The 26,545-nt window shown below is 40.8% G+C and overlaps 2 protein-coding genes and 1 long non-coding RNA gene across 5 annotated transcripts in view; 2 read left to right on the top strand and 1 right to left on the bottom strand.

Annotated features, from left to right (window-relative positions):
* PPP2R2A (protein phosphatase 2 regulatory subunit Balpha) overlaps positions 1 to 7,545 on the top strand; it is a 30,181-nt gene extending 22,636 nt beyond the window's left edge. For all 3 annotated transcript variants that reach the window (XM_015882972.3, XM_015882971.2, XM_032448907.2), the window contains 7 exons: positions 1,364 to 1,529; positions 1,888 to 2,000; positions 2,298 to 2,475; positions 2,746 to 2,910; positions 3,512 to 3,681; positions 4,216 to 4,307; positions 4,583 to 7,545. In XM_015882972.3, the coding sequence (XP_015738458.2) occupies positions 1,364 to 1,529; positions 1,888 to 2,000; positions 2,298 to 2,475; positions 2,746 to 2,910; positions 3,512 to 3,681; positions 4,216 to 4,307; positions 4,583 to 4,862 (1,164 nt within the window). In that variant the 3' untranslated portion in view covers positions 4,863 to 7,545. The remainder of the gene's footprint in view (positions 1 to 1,363; positions 1,530 to 1,887; positions 2,001 to 2,297; positions 2,476 to 2,745; positions 2,911 to 3,511; positions 3,682 to 4,215; positions 4,308 to 4,582) is intronic.
* Positions 7,546 to 9,982: 2,437 nt separating this feature from the next.
* On the bottom strand, positions 9,983 to 11,171 carry LOC146759124 (uncharacterized). The gene is made up of 2 exons (XR_014932229.1): positions 10,847 to 11,171; positions 9,983 to 10,074 (listed from the first exon to the last, which is right to left on the bottom strand). It is a non-coding gene; the product is annotated as an uncharacterized LOC146759124 (long non-coding RNA).
* Positions 11,172 to 11,263: 92 nt separating this feature from the next.
* On the top strand, positions 11,264 to 23,609 carry BNIP3L (BCL2 interacting protein 3 like). The gene is made up of 6 exons (XM_015883005.3): positions 11,264 to 11,436; positions 16,741 to 16,927; positions 17,754 to 17,826; positions 18,944 to 19,047; positions 19,517 to 19,666; positions 20,802 to 23,609. The coding sequence occupies exons 1-6, from the start codon at positions 11,352 to 11,354 to the stop codon at positions 20,848 to 20,850; spliced, it is 648 nt and encodes a 215-aa protein (XP_015738491.2). The 5' UTR covers positions 11,264 to 11,351; the 3' UTR covers positions 20,851 to 23,609.
* The last annotated feature ends 2,936 nt before the right edge of the window (positions 23,610 to 26,545 follow it).

Genomic DNA, 26,545 nt, shown 5'->3' with positions numbered 1-26,545 from the left:
AAACTGAAGGCGGAATTTGCGTAGGCAGCCTGCAATTGCCGAAATAGGAATTTCACATGAGGCACTTGGGCCAACACCTCTTCTTGTTTTGATTTTTTAAGAGTGCCATGAGACGATCTGTTGGTTTAAATTTTGCTTTTAATCCCAAGGATGGATTTCATGCATTGCTGATTCTACATATTCTAGTTCTGTAGAGTTTTAACAGAATACACGAGAAGTCTGTGCAAGGGTAAATCATGACGGTAAGTATGGAATTGAAGAAAAGATCTTTGAGTCATAGCCAGCGCTCCCCAAAGCTCAGCAGACTGACTTTAGAAGTTGCCCATTGAATGCAGTGACCCTGCTTAATTTGTTAGGTCTAACTGAAACTTGGAACGCAAGTTTCTTCTGTTCTCTAGGGTGGGAAAGCCAGTATAGTTGATAGGTGTGGTACAATATTTTAGTGCCAAGTCCTACTTCTAAGGCATTTTTTCCATTATTATTATTTTTTTCCTTCCCCCCCTAATAAGCACATTGGAAAAAAATTAACAATTCCTGCCAACCATTTTAGGTAGGGGTGTGAAACAAGAGACAGCATTGCAAGGAATATGGCAAATGTGGACTAGCTGGGATCTTATGGAGATGCGTGTTTTAGTGACGCGTTAAGGGATTAAATGAACGGATGGTCATGAGATGCACAGGAGAAGTCTCTAGTCAAGAAGATCTCATAGGAAAGGCATCTGACGGTGCAACCTCTTGAAAGGGGTGGAACAGGAAGGATTCCAGTTCAGTCACCCATTGGAGGAAATGTTAGGTCCCATTCCTGCAGTGCAGTATTAGAACTATAAAGCCCCTGTCTGAAACACAGCTTTTAGAAGGATGAAGGATTTTTTTCAAGCTTGGAGTTTTTTCAGTGTTGCAAACAGTCCCACCATCCTTAACAGGCCAGCTGCAGCTGTGACTTGTACTAGCAAAGATGTATTCATGAGAGAGCTGAATGTGGCACTGAATAGATTTGCTTCACAAGTAGCTGTGTTTCTGTTGAGGAAATATTCGCCTTAAACAAAAGGTGGGAAAATTAATGATGAGGGAGTGGTAGACTTCTTGTCTTTAATCAAAACTGAAGTTCTTGCAGTAGAGATGATCCACCTTTAGTCTGATCTGCAGGCTTGTTAAAATAAGGCCAACTTTACACCAAAGGATCCTTGCACCAAATGTGGTGTTGACGGTGGTGGAGTGTAGAAGTCTCATCCAGCTTATGTGTTAATTAGCAGTTTGCCTGTGTATGTTGCTGCATAAATATCTAGTTCTGGCTTCTCTCTACAGCCTTGCAAAGCATTTTGTATGTTGCATACCTACCTTGATCATTTAATTCTCTTTTTAGAACAAAACCCAGTCTCACAGTAGGGGAGAATACAATGTTTACAGTACCTTTCAAAGCCATGAACCAGAGTTTGACTACTTGAAAAGTTTAGAAATTGAAGAGAAGATCAACAAAATTAGGTGGTTACCCCAGAAAAATGCTGCTCAATTTTTATTGTCTACAAATGGTAAGCGATGACTTTAATATTTGCATAACCTGTTGTTGCATGGGTTGGCTGTTAGGGTGCGAGTACTTCCATGAGTCATTCATAATAATCTAAACTGAAACTTGCTCTAACTTTGTTAAAAGAACAAACTGTGGAGGAGGTCTTTTTAATGCTTCTTATCCTGTCTTGTTTTCTTCGTGTAATCTTGAGATGAAGTAAAACGTGTATCTAAATGAATTCCTTATCTCCAAGTATTTTTTTTGTCTTTTTGGTACGTGTAGGTGGTCTTGTTTGAAGGCTTTGTGTTAAAGTGAATCAGCCGTGAAGACCAGTGTCATGGCTAGAGCTTTGATTTGCAACTGTGGCTGTTTAATTTCAGATAAAACAATAAAGTTATGGAAAATCAGTGAAAGGGACAAAAGACCTGAGGGCTATAACTTAAAGGAAGAAGATGGACGGTATAGGGATCCTACTACAGTTACAACACTACGGGTGAGTGGTTCCCTGCATGAATTTGGCCGTCACTGTTTCCATTTGGGGCCACGTGAACGTGCATTTGAGAGGTGTTGTCTTTCCTGAGCTCACGTGGCTCAGGGAGTGAGTGCCCCATCACACGGTTCACGTTCTCTGTGATGCTCCAGGTATTGTCTGCTGGAACTCTTATTTCTGTGCCTGCTGTTCTGCAGACACAGTTGAATAATGATTTAATGAGCTTTAGAGTATTGAAGGACTGTGCTAATGCCTACATTACATTCACAATTCAAACTTTGATTGCTATGTATTTTGCAGGTGCCAGTATTTAGGCCCATGGACCTCATGGTTGAAGCTAGTCCACGAAGAATATTTGCCAATGCTCACACGTATCACATCAATTCCATCTCCATTAATAGTGATTATGAAACGTACCTATCTGCAGATGACCTGCGGATTAATTTGTGGCACCTAGAAATTACAGACAGAAGTTTTAGTATCTTTTTTGCATTGTTTTGTATGGCATATGTGTTTAAAACAAAAAAGGTTTATATTTCATGAGACGTGTTTGTGTAGCATGGCTTTGGCTTCCAAGTGTTGTCCTGCTCCCAGATTTCAAGCAAGCATTATCTTCCTTTTGTATTTTTGTTGGCTTGTTTTAGTTCTGTTTGGCTGTTTCAGATGTATTTTGATGAATTGTTGAATGCCTTTAAACTGAAAAATATGTTGTGGAAACCGGAGGAAATTCCTTAACAAAATGGTTTAGATATTGTAGATATTAAGCCAGCCAACATGGAAGAGCTGACGGAGGTGATAACAGCTGCAGAGTTCCACCCAAACAGCTGTAATACATTTGTATACAGCAGCAGTAAAGGAACGATTCGTCTGTGTGATATGAGAGCATCAGCACTCTGTGACAGGCATTCAAAATGTAAGTTCTGGCCTGTATTTATCTTTTGTGGACTGTGGTATCTTGCTGCTAGATGAAACGAAGCACTCACTAAGTATGTATTAAAGCAGGGAGTAGCATTAAAATACTGAGTGATATATTTTTAGATAGGATTGCTGTGGTATCTTTGGTAGATTGAAAACTAAAAATCTAATTGAGTCTTAAAATTAGATTCCTATTTGTTAGAATAAAAGTAGTGAATAGAATTATTAGCAACTTAAGTCCAGACAGCAGGACGAGGAATAATTTCCTGCAGACTTGATGAGTATTGGAGCTGCTGAATTGTTTGTTCTGCATATGAATCCAGAAATCTCATGTGTGTGAATGAAGCCTCCAAATACTCCCAAGCAGTTGGCTTGCTTAGAAGTTAACCTTGATTTGCAATGACAACGAAACATTTCACAGTATTTCCAGGTATAGCAATTACACAAAACATTTGAAAAAGGGTTGTATAATACATAAGGTATTATAGCGCAACATGGAAAGTGTATTGTGCTTAAAATAAATAACCTAAATTGGGTGTTATTTTCTATTGGTAATATTGAAGCTTACCTCTTGAAATGCCTGCTTTACTTCTTTGCAGTGTTTGAAGAACCAGAAGATCCTAGCAACAGATCGTTTTTCTCTGAAATCATCTCTTCCATATCCGATGTCAAATTTAGCCATAGCGGTCGTTACATGATGACTAGAGATTATCTGTCAGTGAAGATCTGGGATTTAAATATGGAGAACAGACCTGTGGAAACATACCAGGTATTTGGCTGAAATATTGATGGACACTTGATGGTCTTATTCCTAGTCCTGATGTAGCTGTTAGATGTATCTGTAAGTGACTACGGCCAGACAGAACATCAGTGAGATGAGTGGGTTTCACACACATTAATGGATTTTGCTATTTGCAGGCTGATGGCAGAACCTCAAACCATGTTTTGGTGTGAAAGTGTCCCTCTTATACATTGGAAATATGGGAAGGGAAATTTCCAGCTGTGAGGTAGCTCATCTCTTTTAGCCTTCAGTTGATTTCACAGTGTCCTGTTATTTCCTGGAGTACTTGGAGGTAAAACCTTTGCTTTGTAGAAAAGGTTCTTAGCTAGAACTGACACTTGTTGAATTTCCAAGCTACTTTTGTAAGAAAGCTTTTGAAGGGATCCTCTTCATCATCCATAGAAAGGCGATGGGTCACCAAAACGGGACTTCTAGGAAGCAGCCAGGTTTGCCAGATGCTATTCTAGAGGTTATTTTACAGGTATGTCATGCTCAATATTAATTGTTCTAACTTTTTCCCAGGTGCATGAATACCTCAGAAGTAAACTTTGTTCACTGTATGAAAACGATTGCATTTTTGACAAATTTGAATGCTGCTGGAATGGATCAGACAGGTGAGTGCAATGTTTCTCTATATGTTTGTAAGGCTTCACAAGTTGGTATTGAAACAGGCAGACAGCCTGAAGCCTCAAATGTATTTTGCTTTTATTCCTGGACTGGCTTGGATGCTATTCTTATAATTGCTGTCCAGGTATTTGAGATGAATAGACTTGTGTTACAGCTGATGCTGTAGCATGAAATTATCAGGAATTGCATTAGTTAAGCAGATGAAGAATTGGAATGATCTTCAATTGAACTTTTCCTTCTTTTCCTCTGCCCTTCTCTGCAGCATTGTCATGACAGGATCTTACAACAACTTCTTCAGAATGTTTGACAGAAACACAAAACGAGACATCACCTTGGAGGCATCACGGGAAAACAACAAACCCCGCACGGTTCTGAAGCCACGTAAAGTGTGTGCGAGTGGTAAGAGAAAGAAGGATGAAATTAGTGTTGACAGCTTAGACTTCAACAAGAAGATTCTACACACGGCCTGGCATCCTAAGGAAAACATCATTGCTGTAGCTACTACAAACAACTTGTATATATTTCAAGACAAAATGAATTAGGGTTGGCATTCCTAACTGAAGAGTCCACTTCCTGCATAGTTGAAATAGTTGAATCTAGCATTTGTACCTGTAAACGAAAGAGAATGAGAGGTCCATTATGGCACCCCTTTCCAGTGTTTAAAAATGTGCCATATGACAACACACTTTTATAGCTACATGGAGAAAGCTCTGCTGATGTGTCACTGAGTTCTCCATGTCTGCTAGCCATTTAGGTGAGGATAGGGCACTTTTTAATTTAAATGACTACTTGCACCATCTTGCCTAATGGACTAGATTGGACTGTATCAACATCGGTTTACTCCACTTTTTATGCCTTCCATTGTGATGACGTCAAACACAGGGAAAGCCTTCAATCATGCTATGGGATTTAATTGTGTAACCTCATTACTGTATCATTTGTGGCCCCCTTTTTTTATTAAATACAGCTCATTCTTGCTGTGGCTTGTAGCATTCCTCCTTCTGGCTTCCTGGACTCCCCCTTTCCCTTTCGTCCCCCTCCACCTAACCCTGGTGGTGGTGTATAGAGGAAAAAAAAAAAACAAAAAACCACAAAATAAAGCACATGAGATGGGTCCGTTTGGGGTCAGTGGTAAAGGGGGTCTGTGTTGCAACAAATGTTTTAATAAAAACAGTTGACTGTAATCACTCCTTGCCATGTCTGGCACCAAAAAAAAAAAAAAGAAAGAAAAGCGAAAATAAGGAGAAAAAAAACAAACAAACTACTGAATAAAAGTGACAAAGAATGGAGAATCTGTTTTCTTTTTTTAATCTACCTCTTTATACAAATACTCTGTGTTTTACCTTAGATGCATGAAAATAAAATGATGTTTTTTGTAATGATTTTAACCAGTATTAATTATTTTTAATGGGAATGAAGAGAGGGAGGGATTTCACAAGTATTTGCATTCATTCATGAATGACAATAATACCAGCCTTAGGATGTGTTGACCACTTTCATTTCAAAACCATGAACTACTGTCAGATTTTGCCATTATCTGAACAGACCAGGTACTGTTCCAGTATCCCTAAAAGCTCTTTTTTTTCCCTTAAACTACTGCTTAAGCTGGAACAGGAATAGAATCTGCAGGTTTAAAATCTACTCTACGGGACTCACTTTTTAATGTTTCGTTTCATCCCGGTTTCTTTAATGCCTTGTTTTAGGATACAATACCTTTAATGCCTTGTTTAGAGTACAAAGTCCCCTGTGGTTTTTTAACGAGTTGTTTGAATTCTTGTCTAGCAGTATGATGTAATGTAGTTCAAAATAACAAGTGATTACATAGATAACTACTACACTGCATTCTGAGATGCTCTATTTTCTGTATTTTATTGCTATCGGTAACTGAATGGAAATGTAGTTTTACCATGCAAGTGTTTCTTCTGGCTTTTGGCTTTGCAAAGTTATTGCACTTCCAGAAATGTTAAATGGTGCAATGATCAGAAAATACGTGGAGTACAGAAGCTGCATGAAATAAGTGTTCATAGCTATTTGAGAGATTTAAACTCTTCAGCAAATAAGGCTTATCCAAAGATGAACTAGATACTGATGCTTTATAAGGCTCATGAGTTTTTACCTCCAGATATTTTTGCTAATTGTGCTTTTAGGTTTACTCTTCCTTCAGGGAGGTGTTCAAAATGAAGCTTAAAGTCGTAGTGAACTCACCTTGACTTGGAGGACTTTCACTTTTCGGTTACCTAGATTTAAATTATTTCTATGGCTTAGTTATAGATGGTTATGATAATGCCTCTATTATTTGATCAACTGAGATACTGTTTCTGCTGTAAAATTATGGCTGGATTAGAGATTGTTAACAAGACTACACTTGCGACCATACTTTAATTTCTTTAAGTCCTTGTGCAGTGGTTTGAAAATGTAAAGATGATAATATTAGATCTGGTTCTCTTAAATACAGTATTTGTCTTGTAACATGCATGCCTGACCATGAGCCTTTGTAAGGATTTTACCATATTTCACCTGTTAGCCTTGGTTTTGGTTTTTTTATTAATTTTCTTTTTAACAAAGAATAAGTGCCCCAGGAACAGCAGCTGTTTTCCAGTGGGTGAATAATACTAAATAGCAGTTAAGGAAACTCGTTGGTTGTTGTCCATAGAGGTGTTTCACGGGATCAGGCCCAACGTTTATTCATTACCTTATCACAAGAGCAATGAGGAAATCAGGCACTACTTCAGCAACAGAGCTGATAAAAATAAATCATCTCCGTTTTGCAGAGAAGGTTTAATTGTTATTCTGGGAGTATCGAGGTTTGTGAGAGCAAGATTGCTGCTTTTACATGAGTATCTGTATATCCTGAATGGTGCACTGAATACACGAAGAGCTGCACAGACACAGCAGTGGGGATGCAAAGACAGAAGCGAACAGGTAGATTTCACATAGATGAACATGCAGCCTTCTAGCAATACTAACTCAAGCAGAACTGCCTCTTGGACCTCAGCTGTGCTTGTTGGGTTTCAGGACTTTTAAAGCTAGTCTTGGGAAATACTTTTGTTTTCAAGCAGTAGCGGTGATCTCTGGCATGATGTCGCTTGAGGTTTAACCTATCCTCAACAAAACCAGCTACTGACTTTGGTGTCATGCTATCCAACTAGATACTTCTCGAAACACACTGTCCATTGACATATGCTGTAAATCTTATATTTTATTAATAAAAGTATGCATAGAATACATCTTGTCAGGTTGCTTTTTATCTTTCTTCCCATCCCTTTTCTCTACTTACAGGCGTTTTTGAAATTACTCATCCTTCTTACTGCATGTTGAGTAGTACCCCTTTTTGCTAGGTTCTGTGTTGTTATTTCTGGGTCTTAGCCTGGAGAGCTTGCCAGACAGGGTGGGTGGGTGTTAAGGCAATCCTGCCCTCCTCCATCATGTACAGTTAGATGAAAGCAGCTGCTCTGTTCTAGTGCTTTCTCTCCGTTCCCAGTGCAACCAGTGCAGCTGTTCAGTTCTCAACCCTTAAATACTGAACCGAACACGGAAGTTCTGATCCCTTCCCTAGTGTCCATCTTGAAGGCTTTGATACTACCACATAACTCACAGCTGCCACTTTGGTAGTTAATATTTGCAGAGCGGCAACCTTACTTCAGACCAGTGATACTGCCAGCAAAGTCATTTGCAGCCTGTTATTATCTGACTGGCACAGGGCTGAGGTCCCTTTGCTGCTTTTTTGGTGAGGAGTAGCTAACACCATCAGATGTGCTGAATGTGGCAACATCCTACTTCTTTCTCAATGTTCTGTTGGGGCAGGGCTGTCGATTCCACTCAGTTGTCCTAAATTTAAATATATTTCTCCTTTTTTTCTCAGCCTACCTTGGAAATGCTGGAGTTGATGAGCAGATACTGGTACCTTTGTCCTGGAGAGTGGCTGCTGCCTGTTGGAAGGCTGATTTATTGTTCCCTGCTCTGGAATTAGGCAGTCAGAGGGGTGACATAGCTAGAAGCAGTAGTTTCCTGTGCACTGGATTTTGTGTCTTCATCTCTGGCATTCCCGCCATAACTTCTGACTTAGACTGAGGTGTTTCCTTTTGCCCTTTCCCATATAATTAGCAGTTGCAAGCTGGACTATTGATGTAGAGAATTGAGGTGGGGAGAGGTGTGCTGGGACTGAGGTTGCTGTGTAATGACTACCGGTGTCTTGAATAGTTTCTATTGTTCGCTCACAGCAAATGCCTTATTTAACTTGGTATAGAAGGTTTGGGTTTGCAGAGAAAGGACTTAACGGTAGAAGTCACAGTAGTGGCTGGAATAGAAACAGCAGGTGCTTCTTTCTAGTGTGATGCAGCTCAGAACCAAGAAGCAGCATGGATTTTCTGTATGGTCTACCTTTGAATTCTAACAATCTCTGCCTTTTGCAAACAATACATCTGTATTTGAGAAAAAAGCAGGTGTTTCTATATTTGTATCCTCCACTAGGAGGCAAAATGTTACCAAAGAGGTGGGTGGACAAAAACCACCTTGGAGCTGGGAGCATAAAACTGCACTTAGTTTGGCAGCTCTTAGGAGATAATCAGGTAGCTTGATGTGTTTGACTTGAATTGACTGATAGGCTTTCTGTAAGAAAAACCTTTTTCTTGCACAAAAGACCTTTCCCAGATGTTTACAGCCGCTGTTCCTCTTCTATGATCACGTGGCTTTTTGTCCCTCCACCTTAACTACTGTCATAGCATTTTCCATCTGAGGATTCAATTACTTTATAAGCGTGAATTATGTCATTCAACAGCCTGAAGGAACCCGTGTAGTGGTTAGAGAACAGGTCTGAAAGTCAGGACTTCTGAATGCTATTTCTGGCTCTGCATTGACTCACTCTGTAATCTCGATTAATTTGTCTGACTCAGAAATGTTAATAGTCCCACTTTGCTGATAAATATTCATGCCACGAGCATTATGGCAAACGCTTCCTGAATGATGGGGATGACAAATGATGCTTGATGTTAACCTGGGATTGTTAGGATTGCAAAGTGGGATGGGGCTCTGTTCAGCATCACAAGTAGCTTATTTTTCTGGCTCTAATCTAGGACACATCCATAGCCTTCCTACCTGTGGAGGGATGTTTTATTAGAATGCCTAAATTGCTGCCACCTTTTCCAGGTCTTTTACAAGATTTAGTATGGATACGTAAGCATATATACAGTCCGTTTGGTAGGAAAGAGCAGCATCGTGTAAGGCAGCTTTATAATGTCCACACATCAGTATTTGGATGCTATTCAACGTAGCATAGATGAGAAAATGAAGAAAAATATTTGCTAATAATCCAAACTGGGATAACTATGAGAGTTGTACACACCCTAGTCCTGATAAAGCCCTGATAAAACATCTTTGCTGAGTAATGAGGAGATAGGGAAAACATTAATGTAAATGGGTCTGTTTGAATTTGTTTCAGTCTCTGATAGCAGCAGCGATACCATCACACAAAACAATGATCCCCTGCCCCTAATTATATTCTCAAGGCTGCTGATGGGAATGGTTTTATGTGAAGGGCCCATTAGTGCTGTTGGGAAGTAAAACGCTGTGTATATTTGTGTGGGATGGGATTGGTTACAGTGTTCCATCTGAGATACTTTAGGCCTCAGAACTGACCTTGGAGTTGAGGTGATGTCACATGGAATGAAGGTCGTAAAACCGATTTATTGAGAAATGAAGGCGAGTTAAATCATCTGCGGTGAAGTCAGTCTTGCTGGATCATTCTCCAAGAGAGTCCTGATGAGAAAGGAGATTAGAAGGAGAATAAGCCTAGTAAATTTCTTCTATCTGCAATACAAAGTATCTATGGGAACTGGGTCTGCCTTCAGGCATTTATATGCTCAATATTCAAGATGATATTGACTGTTATCTTAAAAGTCAAGTGATTTGGAAGAACCGTCTGTTCTATATATGGTTGTTTCATGTTAACTGCTTAGAATACATCATTGATACAGCAGTTACTCTTGTAACTGAAGAAACCTCAGCAAGGTAAGGTACATGTCAGCACCTGTATTTCACTGCATTTTAAGGATTTCATTGCATCTTCAGGTCTATTTTCCCTGGAAACTCAGTGTTATTCTTGTTCACAGCACAACAGTAGGTGCATAAATAGCCTGAGGTTGTCTCTCATTTTCATATTGAGAGGAAATGGGTGCAATTTCACTTTGTATAGGTAGGAACAAGTCCAGTTTTGTTATATAGGTGCCCTGTTCTCTCTTAACTCTGCCACCATTAAAGTGAACCAAGCTGCACATTGCTGACTTAGGCTAGGCCTTAGAGATGAGCTTTACATGGCTGTTCAGCACTACTATTACAGACACATTCCTTTTAGCCTTAAAAACTCAATTAATTCATTCCGGGAGACCTCATTATGTTTCGTGGAACTACTATTGAAATTATTTGAGGCAAAATCAAGATGGCTGAGTGTGTGTGGGGGGGGTTGGAGAATCACACTTTGGCTGTATAGGTTTGGCTGTACAGGTTTGGCTTTATAGGTTTGGCTCCTTACCTCACAGTAACTGTGCTCAAAGATGAGGAAATACTTCAGACCTTCATGGAGATAGGAGGCACAGCTGGGCCCTGTGTGGCTGAAATGCTGTAAGCTGACAGCGTTGAATGGTAGAACACGATCCAAAAAGGCTTGGAATAGCGGGGAATGCAATCACTTCTCTCTTTTAAACGATCAGTGAGGGGTTAGAGGTGTGACAGCGCTGTTTTCCATTCACTCTATGCCTGAGGCCCGCACCCCTCACACAGCGCGGCTTCCCCCTCACAGAACGCTCATCCCGCCCACCCCACGGCGGCGCTCCGACTACGCATGCGCGGGGGCGGCGGGCGCCATGCTGCGCTGCACGCGCCCCGGGGCTGTCTGCGCATGCGCGGCGGTGGAAGGGTGGAAACAGCGCATCTCGCGCATGCGCATTGCGAGGAGGCGGGGCGGCTGGGCCCGGAGCGGAGTCCAGGTTTGTTGTTGTTGTCCCAACCCCAGCGGCTCCTCCGTCTCCTCAGCCGCCATGTCCAGCCCTCAGGAGCCGCCGCAACACAACAATAACAACAACCCACCGGCTGAAGGGACGCAAACCGAACCGGGCCTCAATAGTGAGTGGGTTGGGCCGGGGGAGGGGGGGGATGCGTGAGGGGGAGAGCACCTCCCCTATGAGGACAGGCTGAGGGAGTTGGGTTTGTTCAGCCTGGAGAAGAGAAGGTTGCGGGGTGACCTCATTGCAGCCTTTCAATACCTGAAGGGAACTTACTCTTCCCTTAAACTCTTGGAAAGGGCTGACAATAGCAGGACACGGGGAAATGGCTTTAAGTTAAAAGAGGGAAGATTTAGGTTGGATGTTAGGGGGAAGTTCTTCACTAGGAGAGTGGTTAGGCCCTGGAATAGGCTGCCCAGGGAGGTTGTGGATGCCCCGTCCATGGAGGTGTTCAGGGCCAGGTTGGACAGGGCCCTGGGCAATCTGATCTATGGGGTCTATCTTGGGGATCTATGGGGTCTCTAAGGGGTCTCTATGGGGATCTATGGGGTCTCTGTGGGGATCTGTGCGGTCTATGGGGTCTCTGTGGGGATCTGTGGGGTCTCTATGGGGATCTATGAGGTCTCTATGAGGATCTATGGGGATCTATGAGGTGTCTATGGGGTCTCTATGGGGATCTGTGCGGTCTATGGGGTCTCTATGGGGATCTATGGGGTCTCTATGGGGATCTGTGCGGTCTATGGGGTCTCTATGGGGATCTATGGGGTCTCCTGGGCAACCTGATCTAGTAAATGTGTATGTTTGGTGGCCCTGCTAGGCAGGGGGGTTGGAACTACATGATCCTTGAGGTCCCTTCCAACCTGGGTCATTCTGTGATGAGGGGGAGTGGGGTTGGGCTGGGGGAGCTGAGCTTTAGAAGTGGGGAAGGAGAGATTGGGTGCCCCCATGAGCTGTGGGACTCAAGGCCTGGGCTGATATGGAAGGGCTGAGGTGTATGGGGTGAAACTGGGGTTGAGGGGGTTTGTGTTGTGGTTTAGAGCTGAGTTTATTCAGCGGTTGGTGTTACCAGCTAAGATGGGGATGCAGCACGATAAGGGGGAGGAGCGTGAGTGTGGGAATGAGTTTATTCAGTGGCTGAGTCGATACCGCTGACGTGAGCTATTTTCCTCTATATCCGGCATCTGTGTCAGCTGCTCCCTGCATCCTTTTGTTCCCTGAATAACGCTCACAAGGAGCATCCATGGGGGCTCCGGTGCTCACCTGACAGACACTTATCCCATGTTTGAAACAGCTGCTTCGATGTGTGTCTGGTTGTAATTGTTAAGGATACCCCAGGTGAAGAGGTGAATAAATGATGTCAATGATTAACCATCCCTTCGGGGTTTATGATGAAGTTAAACTGACAGTGAAACGCGAGGGATGGTTGAGTTCTTGTAACTCGCTGTGAATTGCATTAAGGAATAAACGGCGGCTGGCCCATCACAGTAATGTTACACCTTGTGATAAGGAGGCTGTGGATGCCCCATCCCTGCAGGCATTCAAGGCCAGGCTGGATGTGGCTCTGGGCAGCCTGGGCTGCTGGTTGGTGACCCTGCATATAACAGTGGGTTGGAAGCAGCTGATCACTGTCATCCTTTTCAACCCAGGCCATTCTATGATTCTGTGATTCAAACTCATTGCTTCATTTAATAAATTCCCATCTTCACTTCTGTACTTAAGTATTTTCACACTGTTTTCTGCTGGTACATTAAGTTACTCTGCAAAGCTGTAAGATGGGAACCACAAGGGATGAATGCTGTAAGCCCAGGCTGGATCTGCCCACGTAGATCTTGCTGCTGGGTCAGTGCATAAAGGCTTAACAAAATCAATGTGATTACTGGAGGTGGTGAGCACAAGGTATGAGAGGAAATGCTCAGTAATCTGTGCTGGGTGAACAAAACAAGTGCAACCAATCAGCTGCACATGGATTTAGTCCCGCTTTCAGATGTTCAAGCCATTCCACAATGCTTTGGTGTTATAGGTGCATTTGTTGCCATTATATAAGCTTTTCAGTGACCCTTTTCAGGCTAATGAGTTTAGACACTTATTCATTTTGCTCTGTGTGTCATTTGTGCGTGTTTAAGGCCTTTCATTCAGAGATCTCCAAGCACTTTGAATTGAAGACCTGGGAATAAAACTGATAACTGAAGCTTTGCTTTGTTGGGTTCAAAAAGAAAACAAAAAAAGCTTATATGCTTTGGGATGCTTCCTCCGTTTTAATTATTATAGAGCTCTGTTACATATTGACAAGCAATCAGTTGCACCTCAGGTAGGAACCCATCTAGCTCTGTCATGGAAAACTTGCTTAATAATTACCTCTATGGGAGCATGACCAGCTTGCTTTATTCCCCTCTTGTTAGTGTTGGACTTAGTTGATTCAGATTGATCATGGCTCAGACTAATGAGCTGTTCACTGCTTTTAATTCTACACATGCATATACCTGAAAACACTCTGGATTTCTCTATTTAATAGAAGCCTATGTGTGCATAGTGGCTACACGCCAGGTGCCAGCCTGTTGGTGCTTCAGTTTTGCAACAGGATTTAGGAGGGTTTGCTTATGAACCGACTTAATGCTTCTGCATAAGCCCTTGTTAAATGCTGATCCTGGACTGGTCAGCACGCTGTGGCTTCCCACTGATTGCATTGGGGTCCTGCTGAATTGGCTGCAGTGTAATAGAAATAGGGAGCGAATATCCTACAGTTTAATTAATTTCATTATTTCTACCTGGGCAAGAAAATATGTCAGCTTAACTCTTAAAGAATTCAGCAGATGTAACTGCTTATGAAGTGCAATAGGTTGGTAGTTCACTTCACATTAAGCAGAGACCTGGTATAAAATGGCTCTCAGAGTTACTGCTGTTGGTTTTTCTCTTCATTTGCATTAGAACATAGCCAGAATTCACATAATTTGGGAGAAATCCCATGATTTCAGAAGGGAAATAAACTCAGGAGGTTACATTGAAGGCTCAGGTGAGAATGCTGAGTTCTGCCATATCTCCAGCTTAACAGTCAGATGGGATATACAGTAAATTAAACACTCTGATGTGGGTGATTAACATCACGGCTGGTTGCTCTGCAGTATTTCCTTGTGCTGCTGCCCCCAAGCAGAGGCTGCCATCCCTCTGTTTAGCTCTGCAAAGTTTGCTGGCTGCTCATAAACCTGCTGTAGATCCCAGTGGGAGGATGTAACGTGTTGTAGCTTGATGTCAGATTAGGCTTCTGTGAGTGTATTTTGATTCATTAAAAGTGAGGTCAGACAGGGAACGTGCTGCTGGTCATGTAAACCACCGCTCAGCGTGTTGGGTCTCTTTACTCACAGTTAATTGGGCTGCTCTTCCTGGTGTGGCTGCAACATATTTTAGATAAACAAGGAGTTTTGTCAGTCCGGGTTGAACACCATTCACCAATAAAACCCTCATTAAACCCATTGCTTTGGAGGGCTGGTTGAAGCAGCTCGATATCTGCTAGGGTTGGTGTACGCTGTGTGGTTGTGTGTAAGCTCTGAGCACACCCAGATTCCTTGCTTGTGAATACAGATGGGGGAGAACAGGCTGTAAACCACCGGGACTCAGCAGAGCATAATATCCAGTGTTAGGAGCTGATAGCATGGAGAAACTATTCCAGGTTCACAAAAACAGGTTGATAATCTGTGAACTCACTTGGTCATACGCTTCCTGTGTCACTAACAGAGCCAAAGCTTGGGCTGTAAAAACAAATGAAGCCATTAAAGATGCATTTCATAAGACAAGAAATCACTATTGAAGTTTCAAACCAATGGAGGTAATTTTAAGGAGTCATTTCAGCTATTTTGTTGGTATTTTTAGGCCTTATTTTCCATTCACCTTCAGATAGAGTCAATTACATTTCATGGAAGCCTGGTGTTATATGTGTGAAATCCTTATCTCTCTGATGATGGGAAATAATGTTGCACTGAAGATGTTATACTTGTGAGAAATCAGAGATCTTTGCTCTCCCTAATCAGGATCTTCTCACATTATTTATGTACAACATTAAATAGAAACAGCATTTATGTTCAGGAAACTGCTGTGATCTCTTTGGGTGGACATAGGAACTTTATAGACGATAGAGTGAACACCGTGTCCTTTATGTTCTGATGATGTTTCAAGTAGTTCATTGTGTTCGCAGCTCAGTTTTTAATCAAGTCTTTGAAATGGTGGCTGCATCAAATGCAAAATCACTTAATAGGGTTATGAACGTGATTGAAGAGGATTTAACAGAAAGGCCTGTAGACCTTACGGCTTTATTGACAGAATGAAACATCAGAAGGTCCTAAGTGCAGATATTTTCTTACACAGACCCTTAGAATGAAGGTAAATGACAGGATTTTACAGCATAGGTAAATGCAGTGTGGAATTTAGTGATTGAGGTGATAACTGCTAAAGGAAATCTATCAGTTGTCAGCTGTGTTAAGCCAGCAGGTCTTCTGTGGGCTGTGCAGTCATCTGATTCTTGGTTTATATCTTAATGAGATGGTTGGAGTTGCAGTTGGATAGGGAATGTATTTAAATATTTGGAACAGAATGAAGGGTGGAGATCTGTTCTACCCCTCAGGACATTGAGTGGTAGGGTACAAATTGAAACACGGCTCTTGGGAACATGGTGGTAAACGCTGGTTTTTTGTTTATTTAACCTGCACATTAAATTGAAACAGGAACACAAGAAGTTCTATCTCAATCTCAGGAAGCATTTCTTTATTGAGAGCATGGGTTGCCCAGAGAGGTGTGAGATCTTATATAGATATTCAGCAGCTCTGGGTGGCCCTGCTGGGCCAGACTTGATGGGCCCAGAGGTGCATCAACCCTCAGCTGCGTTGTGGTTCAGGGGATACATTCATGTTTGGGGTCTTTTTTCTTGTATGACTTCAACATAAGTAAATGTGAAGGCAGAGGCTGGTTTGGAGATGAAGGCCTTTGGAAGTGGAAGAAAGAAGGATGGTATAAAATTGTAGGTTGGGGAGTTCTATGGAAGCAGGGCTAGGAGAATAGAATATCCTTTGAAAGAGGATCATAGGAGCAGAACAGGGAAGGGGAGTGATTAGTATAATTGAGTGCCACATAGATAATGGAAACTTCAGACTATAGAGAGAAATGGGGTCTGTTAAAGTATTAACACCTGGGAAGATGGGGGGCAGTTAGCGTGCCTAGCTCCAGAGGTAGGAAGCAACATAACATTATGGGGGTGGTTTTTGTGCGACAGGAAGAAACACATCAGCCTTGTCTTCAGTACGTGTTTTTGAGCTTTATCCAGCAGCGGTGTTATCTGAATTCACCATGTTCAGGGCTCTTTTGCTGTGTGTAGTTGATAAACTTTACTTGGTTTTAGTTTCGCTGCTTTTAATGAAATGATGTCTGTCTTGCCCTACAGGTTCCTGGGTGGAGTTGCAGATGAATGGCAATGGCAATAGCAATGATAATGGCAATGGGAAAAACGGAGGGCTGGAGCATGTCCCATCATCATCCTCCATCCATAATGGAGACATGGAGAAAATCCTTCTGGATGCCCAGCATGAATCAGGACAGAGCAGTTCAAGAGGTAGTTCCCACTGTGACAGGTAAGTGAACATTGTCATAAGCCATTTAGGGTATGAAATATTAGCTTTACTGGTTCATTAGTAATAATGTGATATATATATATATCCTTGTTTTCAGTCAAACATAATAAAACGCATCACTGGGCTTGGTAGAAAAAAAGACACTTGGAATTTGTACTTCCTGCTTTCAGTATTCTGCTGTTTTTCCTATGAAGGCAGAATATCTTTGCCTGGCAATATAATCCCTTGAGGCACACGAGAGCAGTATGGTATTCTTAGTTCTTCACTGTGCCTTTCAATTGAAGGCTTTAGGCCAGATTTGTAGGTCTATGACTTCTTTCTATAGATAATTTTACATATCCATCTGCTTATGCCTCCTTTGGATTTTCTGAATGATGGTTGTTTGTTGAACTGTCTTGCCTACTGTACACATTAAGTAGCTGATCAGTAATAAAATATACTTAAAATTAGTTAGGCCTGATTTAATTACAGGCTATAGTAGGCGATCTTTGAAGGCACTTCATACAATATTTAAAACAGAACTCTTGCTTTAATAGAAAATAGGCCGCTTCTTACCTCTATGTTCAGTATTTCCAGTCCAGATCCTGTGCAGTGGCAGTCAGTCCTGTTGAGAGAGGTGGGATTGTTTAAAATATAAAAGAGCAAAGCAAAGGTTTCTTGAAGACATTCTTGTTCCAGTGATTGTGACTGTAGTCTGTTACTCATTTGAATAGTGTGCAGAAGTGCATGTGGAAGTGATTCAGCTGAGATGCCATTAATGCTAATTATTCTGTAGCTGACAGTATAGTGTGACAAAAGTGACATAATGAAATCCATTTTTCTTTAGCCCTTCACCTCAAGAAGATGGACAGATAACATTTGATGTGGAAATGCACACAAGTAAAGACAGTAGTTCTCAGGTATTTAACCTTTTAAAATAATTAACTTTGAAAAATATGTTAAAGTTGTAGGTATTGTACATATAAATCATACATAGGTCGATACTGGGAGTACTTGAAGCGCAGAGCAAGTTCTCTGTCACCTCAGAAGGTCTTTAATATTATATATTTTACCTGTCAAAAGACATTCATTGAACTACTGCTCTCTAGCAGGTTTTTTCATTCTGAGACCTCAATGAATTGCTTTATGAATCAATCAGCTCGCATGATAGTGAGCAGTCTTCACAATACAAACCGAAAGGACGCTAATGCTGAACTCTTGGTCTGCTAATGTAATGGAATTTGATGTCTTCAGCAGCATAGGAAAGCAATCCTGGAAAAATAAAACCTTGCATTTAATTGTGTCTAAGATCTGGCCAAAGAGTAGGACTGGTGCACTGGAGCCCTGCAGAGAGCCAGAATGAAGTTGCTGGCTAGGTCTGCCATCTCTGTTTTGTTGAATATGGTTGCTTTTGGCAGTTTCCACTTATTTTAAAAGTCATATATTTTATTTTTCTAAATTCTCTGGTCCTTTTAGCTGCGATGTTAACTCCTTGGGTGAAGGCAGCTGTGCTGAGTGCTTGATTTTTCCCTTCTGCGCCTGAGATGTATGCAGGAGAGTCCACTAGCTGCATGTAACAGTAATTTTAAGTAACTCCTTTAAAGACCTTCTAAGTATTGTTTTTGAAACCATTTTATTTTGCTTTTCTGTGATTTATCTACACTCAGTAGAGCGTAAAATCAAATCAAATGTCACGAAATTGGTTTTCTTGTAAAAACTGGGGTTAATTACAACTAGCATTAAACAAACAACAACAAAAATACCCAAACAACAAGATCCATGTGCAAAAAACCCAACTTACTGTGATGCTGTGTTCCTATATATAATAACGCAATTAGTGACATGCTGGCCTCTGCAGTGCATTATTTTAACACAGTAAAATCTTTTTTAAGTAGTAGGTAGCCCAAGAACACTTGCTTGTTTATCAAGTGCTGCCATTTGGTGCTTATCAGTTTAATCCCATTGTTGTTCTCAACTTTAATGCCATGAGGACGAGTTAACTGGCTGTTACAAGGTTTGTCCCATGTGTGCTTTCAGTCTGAAGAAGAAGCAGTAGAAGGAGAGAAAGAGTTGGAAGTGTTGAAGAAAAGTGCTGACTGGGTGTCAGACTGGTCGAGTAGGCCTGAAAACATTCCTCCCAAGTGAGTTAAACTTCTTTTAATGAATTTTACACAATTGTATGGGTTGGAAGGGACCTCTGGAGATCATCTAGTGCAACAAGCAGGCTCCCTAGAGCTCCTTTATATGAAGGTGGGAAGCACCATGAGACTCACTTAGATGCAGTTACTCTTACTGTCCGAATAAGACCATTTCTGGAAGAAAAGATTTCACATCCTGAAATTCCCTCTCTCAGACTTACCTCTCTCTTCAGCTACTGCTCCCTTTGTCTCTATACTGTCTGTGTAAGTGGTCTCTCCAACAATACTTCCTATTTTCTCTTTGATCCTTTACTCTGTAAGGGATCTCTTGCTTTGATCTCCAGCTCTTTGTACTTTAAAAAAGGAAAAGGAAAAAAAAAGTTCCTGCAGAGATCTGTGCATGTGTGTGCAATAAAAGAAAGGCAACAAGAAAAAAAATGTTGTATTTTTTTCTCTCCTCCCCCTCTTTCAGGGAGTTTCATTTCAGACATCCTAAACGTTCAGTGTCTTTAAGTATGAGGAAAAGTGGAGCAATGAAGAAAGGTGGCATTTTCTCAGCAGAATTTCTTAAGGTTTTCATTCCATCTCTGTTCATATCTCATGTTTTGGCTCTGGGACTAGGGTAAGTATTCACCTAAGAATTATCTCACTTCAACTTTTTGCATCTGGCTTTGATTTTCTGCTTTACTTGAATGTCGGGTGCTTGCTGAAAGGGGCTTTGTCTGGAATAACTCGAGTGTTGTTGTACCTTGCTCAAGAGAGTTGCCTTTTTCGCTTTTGTTTTTAAATGCAGGAAGACGTTGCAGCAATGATAGCCATGAATGTTTTATTTGTATGTCAAGTTTCTTATATTGAAAATGCATGGATTATCATGGATTTAACTGCATGTAACTGCAGATAACCTTTGTAGTTACAACACGTACCATTTGGTTATCCTTGTGTTCTTCTTAAATACTTCAAGTTATGTAGAGAAAGTAAGACAGAGCAGGTGAAAAACTGCTGTAATGTTAACACACCATTACAGAATTACAGTGTGCAAATACCGGCTGCTGAAGATCTCTGTGTATGGTGCATACTCTGTAATTTTCACTGACTAATGCTGTAGTTCTCTGATACTAGAAGATTATAAAGGTTGGAATGCTTAGATACATGAAATACTGGATGTGTCCTGTGAGATCAGGTACTGATTTGCTCAGCAGAGTCCTCCATGCCTGCATAATTCAACATTTTTGAGCTTGCTTAAATTCTAACTTGTTTATCCATCTTATATTCTTCTGTGAAGGGGTAAAGGCACACATTGAGTAAATCAGGAGGACAGAATCTATGAAAGTATATTGTACGATAGTCATGCTACTGCATAAGTGTACCTTTGTGTCAAATGTTGCCTGAATATCAAAGGCCCATGTTTCTGTAGATCCTCAGTACGTCTTTTTGGCAATACTTTGTTTTACTGTAATAATCATCTGGGAGTGTTGCTGAGCTCTTCAAGAGCCCCCTCAGTCAGCTAGTCTACAAAGTGCATCAGAGCTCCTGGACTGGGTATTTCAGGTGAGCTTGGAACTGAACACTGATAACATCAGTCCTTCTAGGCTCGCCTGACAGTGTCACTCTTAAGTCATTTTATAAAAGGAGAAATGAAGTCTTTGGAAGAACCTCATCACGCTTGAAAGATGAATCAGAATAGCAGAATGCACAAGAACTGAGAAACAGGGGAGCATTTCTGTGAACTGTGATATGCTTTATACTTTTTATTTCAGCATCTACATCGGAAAACGACTGACCACACCTTCAGCCAGCACTTACTGAAAGACGGAGTGCAAAACCTGGAAACCCACGTGACCTGTGAAGGTGTTTCTGTCTCGTTTAGTACATTTGACTTGAGACCGTTTTAAGCATGACCCTGACTTCACCCTTTCTTTACATATCCAGGTTTTTTGCTAATTCTGGAATTCAGTATTGTGTTGGAACTCTGTTGAGGTGTTTTGCTATCCACATTCTTTTCCTCTCTCCTCCCATTCCTTTGCCTCTTGGCCTGCAAGACACGTCAGAGTTGCTGAACAGAGTTTACAACTGTCTATATGTTGCAAGGGCTTCTCTCGATGCAAAATGCCACCAGCAAGTTTTAATTTTATCAGTGATGCTGTTGCCTCCTTAGTGCAACCTGACTTAAATTGCAGTTGTGCATGGTGTAAATGTTGACTGTGTCGTAGTGATAAAATTATCTTCCGAAGAAAATTATCGATTGGAGTGAAATTGAATTCTGCTTTCCAAAAACAAACTGGTTGTGAAATAAACTTAAGAAATTCCTGGCAATAAAACATGGTTTAAATCAGCTCACAGGGGAATTTCCTTTACATTCCCCCTTACGTTGGCTAATACCATTTGTTTTGCAGGAGGCATAAGTTTTAAAGTAGAATACCTAAATCCATCAGCATATTTTAATATTAGATAATTGTTGTAATTTTGTCTTTTCTATGAAGTCAGCTCCTTATTCCTTGTAGGAAATCTGTCTGATGCCTAGAAGTGATTAGAGAAAAAAAACCACAAATGCATTGTTTGCATGTGAAGAAGCTTTTTCTTTTCCTTTCATGTTTTCTTAGGGGAGAATTTTAAATGTGAAATCTTCCTATGAACTGTAGTTTTAAATTAAGGAAAAACCCAACAGCTGTAGGTGTAGTTAGACTCTGTGTAAAAGGATATGTTTGTCGTGGAACTGTTTTACAATTACCATAACGGGGCAGTTTCAGAAGGTGAGGTGGTTGACCAATCTTTAGGGGGGAGGGACAATCTTGCAGGTATGTAAAGATTCAGAGGTTGTAAAGCTCTGAAATGTCTTTTGCAAATGAGTTTTCAATATTCCTCTCTCATTGTTTACTGTACAATCTCCTTTGGGGGTACATGGAACCTGAAAGTCACTCGTGATGTCTCATGTTAGGTAGAACTCCTTGCTAATGTTGTTGAACTTTTACCTTAGGGAACATTAAGCCTTGTCCTCCTTCAGTGACACTTCTTTTCAAAATGTGAAGCTTTAGTACCAAATTGTTACAAAGCATTGGGACGTCCGTGTCCTTAAATAGATTTTATTGGATTTCAGAACATGTAGCATGACTCTGAAGGATAGAATACTCTTTTATATATATATATATATGAATATATTAAAAAAAAATATCGTATAGACTTTAATACTAAGTATTTAGGGAACAATGCTAATTTTAAGACTAGCAAAAATCTCATTTAAATAAAAACTTTAGTAGTCTGACTTGTAGAAAAACGTTAAGAAAATACAGTCAGCTGGTTTGGAGAGAACAGCCACCTGGATTGTTTGCTTGGATCAGATTTTATAAAGTTGAACATTTGATATGACAGTGATCGCTTGGAACAGCTGTTAAACAGCAGCTAAATCCCAATTGAGGTTTGGTTTGAGAGAGCTTAGTTAGCTCCCAGGAAGTGGAAACAGCTGATTAGAAATCCACTGCTAACCTGTATTTAGTTTTATTCTCTACTTCTGGATGCTGTTAGAGAATGCTTTCAGGGTAAAAGAGCAGTCTAACCATTCTGTTGAAGACATCTGCTTTCTCTTGTAGCTGTGAATTATAGTGGCACCTGAGTTGCCTACAACCGCATCTTTGTTTCAGGTGTGGAGGTTGGGTTTCACCCAAAGGTGGGGGAGGTAAGGAGGAAGTGGTGAGGGATGCTACCAAGTGCAGAGTTTTGTAGTCCTGAAAAGCTGAGGGGGTGGGGAAAGGCTGATACGCTTTCAGTTCTAATTGTAGCACCTTGTTTTGTATCAAAATTGGGATAGTGGGGAAAAAGTGGGGATTTTTACTGAGTAGGGAATGCTTTCCTTTGACGAAACAAAATGACCCCTTTCTAAATTAAAAGACGTTTCTTCAGAATATCTGACAAGTAACACTGCAAGCTTGTGGCTGGAGTATCAACAGATAGTTTATAATGTTTGAAGCAGCCATGACATAGAAAATCATAAGGATTACAGCTGAGGGATGAATCCATGATCACTGTACCACTTGCTATGATATGATGCAGTATTGATACCCTACTATAACCTTGGGATGAAAGTCTACAACTCTCTGGTTTCACAAGGAACAGAAACAGATTATATCATTTGAAAAGGGGTTTCAACTGTTGATAGTTGAAGTTTTGTTAAGGTAGATGTTTAAAAAGCTTTATACCTGTTTACAGTTTTGGAAATAAGATAAAAATAAAAAGCAGGCTTTGTTTTTCTTACATGCATCAAAAACTGGCTTACGATATTTGTAAATAGGATCAACAAAAGATTGCATAAACTCACACGTCGAAAACACAGCAGGTAAAGTAACTGCAGTCAGAACTTATTTGCTTACTCTTTTCAAAAGCAAAAGCTGAAGATGATAAGAAACTCGAAATTTTTTTTAGTTGACATCAATTGAAACATTGGAGTGAACTGAGCCAAAGTGATTATGCATTCTTCATAAATTAGTTAGCACTTTGTAACATTCTATACAGTTTACAGTACATGTATAAGTTGTAGCTTATAAACATTTTGTGCCATTAAAGCTCTCACAAAACTGCTTGTCTGACATTACTTCATGCTGCGCCTTTTTCTTTGCTTTCTCTTTTTTCAGGAGCAGGACTGCTTTGTATCATGTTGTATGGAACTCGTATTCCATATTCCTTGTGTAACACATGGGTTATATGAATGTGGAAGCTGCTATTTATAGACTGGAATAATTTCTTTTTAAAGATGGCTTGGGTTGGTTTATTTGAGCATCTCGATACCATCGGCTTCTTTTTCTGAAGCACTCAATAAAAACACTTCCATTGGCAGTGTATACCTGTGCACTCCCTCCAGCACTGCATTAAAGAGAGGTTCTAAAGCAAAGTAACATAGCAACATATGAGATGTAAAGTAGAGTTGATCCAGTTTTGTGCTGTTAGTCAACTCTACTCCGTTTGTTCTTTTTCTGTTTTCTAATGCTGTTAAATTTGTGGATTAAAGAATAAGGGACATAACCCCTCGTTGTTAATCTGCCTCCATGTTGTTGGTTCAAGCACTGTTTACTTCTGGGAGCATCACATTGGTGGAATTCAGCTGGTAGTTAGAAATGTGAAATGTGATTCTGCCTGTTTTACTTACCTAATGGTTTTTGCCATGCTTTTAATGCAAAATTCTTGGGAAATGACCCCCCACCCCCCCCTCCTTAGGGGATCTTTATGTATAACGTTATAAATCCTACTAGATTTCATGACTTCCTGATGCAGTTTCTGCTGGAGGTTTTGAATGACCAATTCTTTGAACCAATTCTGCAGTACAGCTCTGTAGCAGGTACTGGAGACCAAACATTTGTCACACACCTCCAAACTTGATTGATTCTAATGTGGTGTTTTGCAGAAGAACGGGTGCAGGATGGGACTGCATAAAGCAACAGCACCTCTGCTGAAGGATTTGGTTTTCTGTTCCAAATCCCATTGTGATGGAATGTGGCTGGACTTAACTTTACTATTTCATTCAAGTTTTTTCCATTCCGGTGCAAGAATACTCAAGTAAGACCTGAAGGGAAGGGACTTGCATATTTGATTTAGAGCAATATATTGATATTACTTATCCGTGCAGCTGATAAGCTGGGTAAGTTAGCAGTGTAGTGTCTCTGTTCTCCCTGTTATCAGTACCAAGTGTTTTATGTTACGTTCAGGGGGAGTTACCTTCTATCCTTACTATGATACACCTGGAGGTTTTTCCACGATTAGCTGTTTGCACAACACCAACATGGGATATTGACTCTTACTTACCCTGTTTTCATTATTAGCTGTATGCAGATGGAAATATTAGAATTAACTTTGAATTCTGTGCTTTATGAAAAAGTTCCTCTATATTAAAAGGTTCTTTATATACTGATGTGTGTGTGAGTATACGTGCAAAAACTCTGTCTAAAAGTGAAATCCTGGCTCTGTGCAAGTGTTTGTATCCGAGGGCTATTCTGTGTTTTGGGCTTTCGAATTGTGATATATAGTTCTGTCATCACTTCAAAAACAGTCTATAATACCTTAAATACTTCTGGGAAAAAAAATAATCTAATGCTTCATCTACCAAATGTCCACGTGAAAAAAGGAAAAGCTGTGTTACTTTCTGTCTCCTTTAATCACTCTGTGTGTGCTCTGCACTGGATGTTACTTTGGCCAGACACAGCTGGCTCAGCCCAACTGCTTGCAGCTCTTGGGGTGTGATCAGTGCTGGCATTAAGGGGAGAGCAAGGGGTGGGTTTCCATTAAGGAAAGTAAACATGACTGAACTTCTTGAGCTGCTGCCAGAAGATTGAGTATGGAAGGCAGCATTTTCTGCTTCAGATCGTTCCCTTAACACCTCTATGGTAAGACTGCAGAGTTATAGAGAGACTTTCCTTTTTGCATTAGAACCGTTTGTTTAACTTGCAGTTTGGTGTCTGGGGAGAAATTAATGAACCTTAAGGGCAGAAAATTCCATGAGTACTTATTCTTTTGTATATAATAAAGGGCAAGGATAGCGTGAGTCCTACAACAGTTTAAGTTCTCTTAAAGCTGGGGTGAATTAGAAGGGCACGTATCCTTGCAAAGATGACAGTGTATGCAGTGCTGGTTCAGTTGTTGCAGCCTTTGAGATGAACATGGATATACTCCATTTAACAGATTCTCGGCTGGGACAGCATTGCTTGTTCCTGCAGCTTACTGCTTATTGAGAACCTCTTGTTTCTGCTTTTGCATGCACAAAAATCTTCGTGCATTCCTTGGGTGCTTTCTGTTCTCATCCTGCTTCCTCTTTCTTATGGTCTGCCCAGTATTATTTGTTGGTTGCTCCTTTTTCCTTTCTTTGCTTGTGTTCTCATGCTGCTGCTCATTGCTCCCCAAATAACATGAGCACACACTCTGAGTTCCCACCTATTCCATGAAGTATCTGAATTCTTGAGACAAAACACTGCCTTGTTTTGCCTCTTTTCTGGTTCCTTGAGACCCACAGTTTATTCAGATGGGTATTTGTAGATATTCTGTGCTTTTACATTTGGACTCTAATAATTTGGTTTCTCTGTTCTCTAGCGATATCCAGAAGGGTTTGTTCAGGAATCACTTGTTTTGTTGTCACCTCAGACGAAGTAGGTTATAAAGAAGGGTAGTCTGTTATGGTCAGAGGTAAGAGGGCTTAATAAGTAATCTAAATTGGTTTCATCTCAGAACTTAAAATGATCTTCTGGACTTTTCTGCCAGAGAAATCTTCCTGAAGGCCTGGAAAAAATGTTGCGTGACCTCTGCTGACTTGGAGTGAAATCATTTAGTGCTGCTGAGTTACCTGGGTCGTGGTCTATGAGTACAACCTCCAGCCTCCCTTTGAATTTCACAGCACACCTATGGTTATTTCCCTCTCGCATGAGTAGGCTGTGCTGGTTCCAGCAGACTGTACAGTTTGCACTTGGATGTACTGATTGTCTTTTTGCTTTAGAATAAGAATTAATTGACAATTGATGATTATAGCTTC

This window comes from Coturnix japonica, chromosome 10, assembly GCF_054131305.1.
Source record: "Coturnix japonica strain WE chromosome 10, WE-NBRP24, whole genome shotgun sequence".
NCBI lineage: Eukaryota > Metazoa > Chordata > Aves > Galliformes > Phasianidae > Coturnix > Coturnix japonica.
The sequence above is the reverse complement of the archived record's forward strand: the minus strand, read 5'-3'. Positions and strand labels throughout refer to the sequence as shown.

Coding starts and splice junctions, on each gene's coding strand:
- BNIP3L (XM_015883005.3), top strand. CDS start 11,352: ATGTCCAGCCCTCAGGAGCCGCCGCAACACAACAATAACAACAACCCA. Junction 16,928..17,753: donor GGTAGTTCCCACTGTGACAG/GTAAGTGAACAT, acceptor ATTTTTCTTTAG/CCCTTCACCTCAAGAAGATG. Junction 17,827..18,943: donor GTAAAGACAGTAGTTCTCAG/GTATTTAACCTT, acceptor GTGTGCTTTCAG/TCTGAAGAAGAAGCAGTAGA.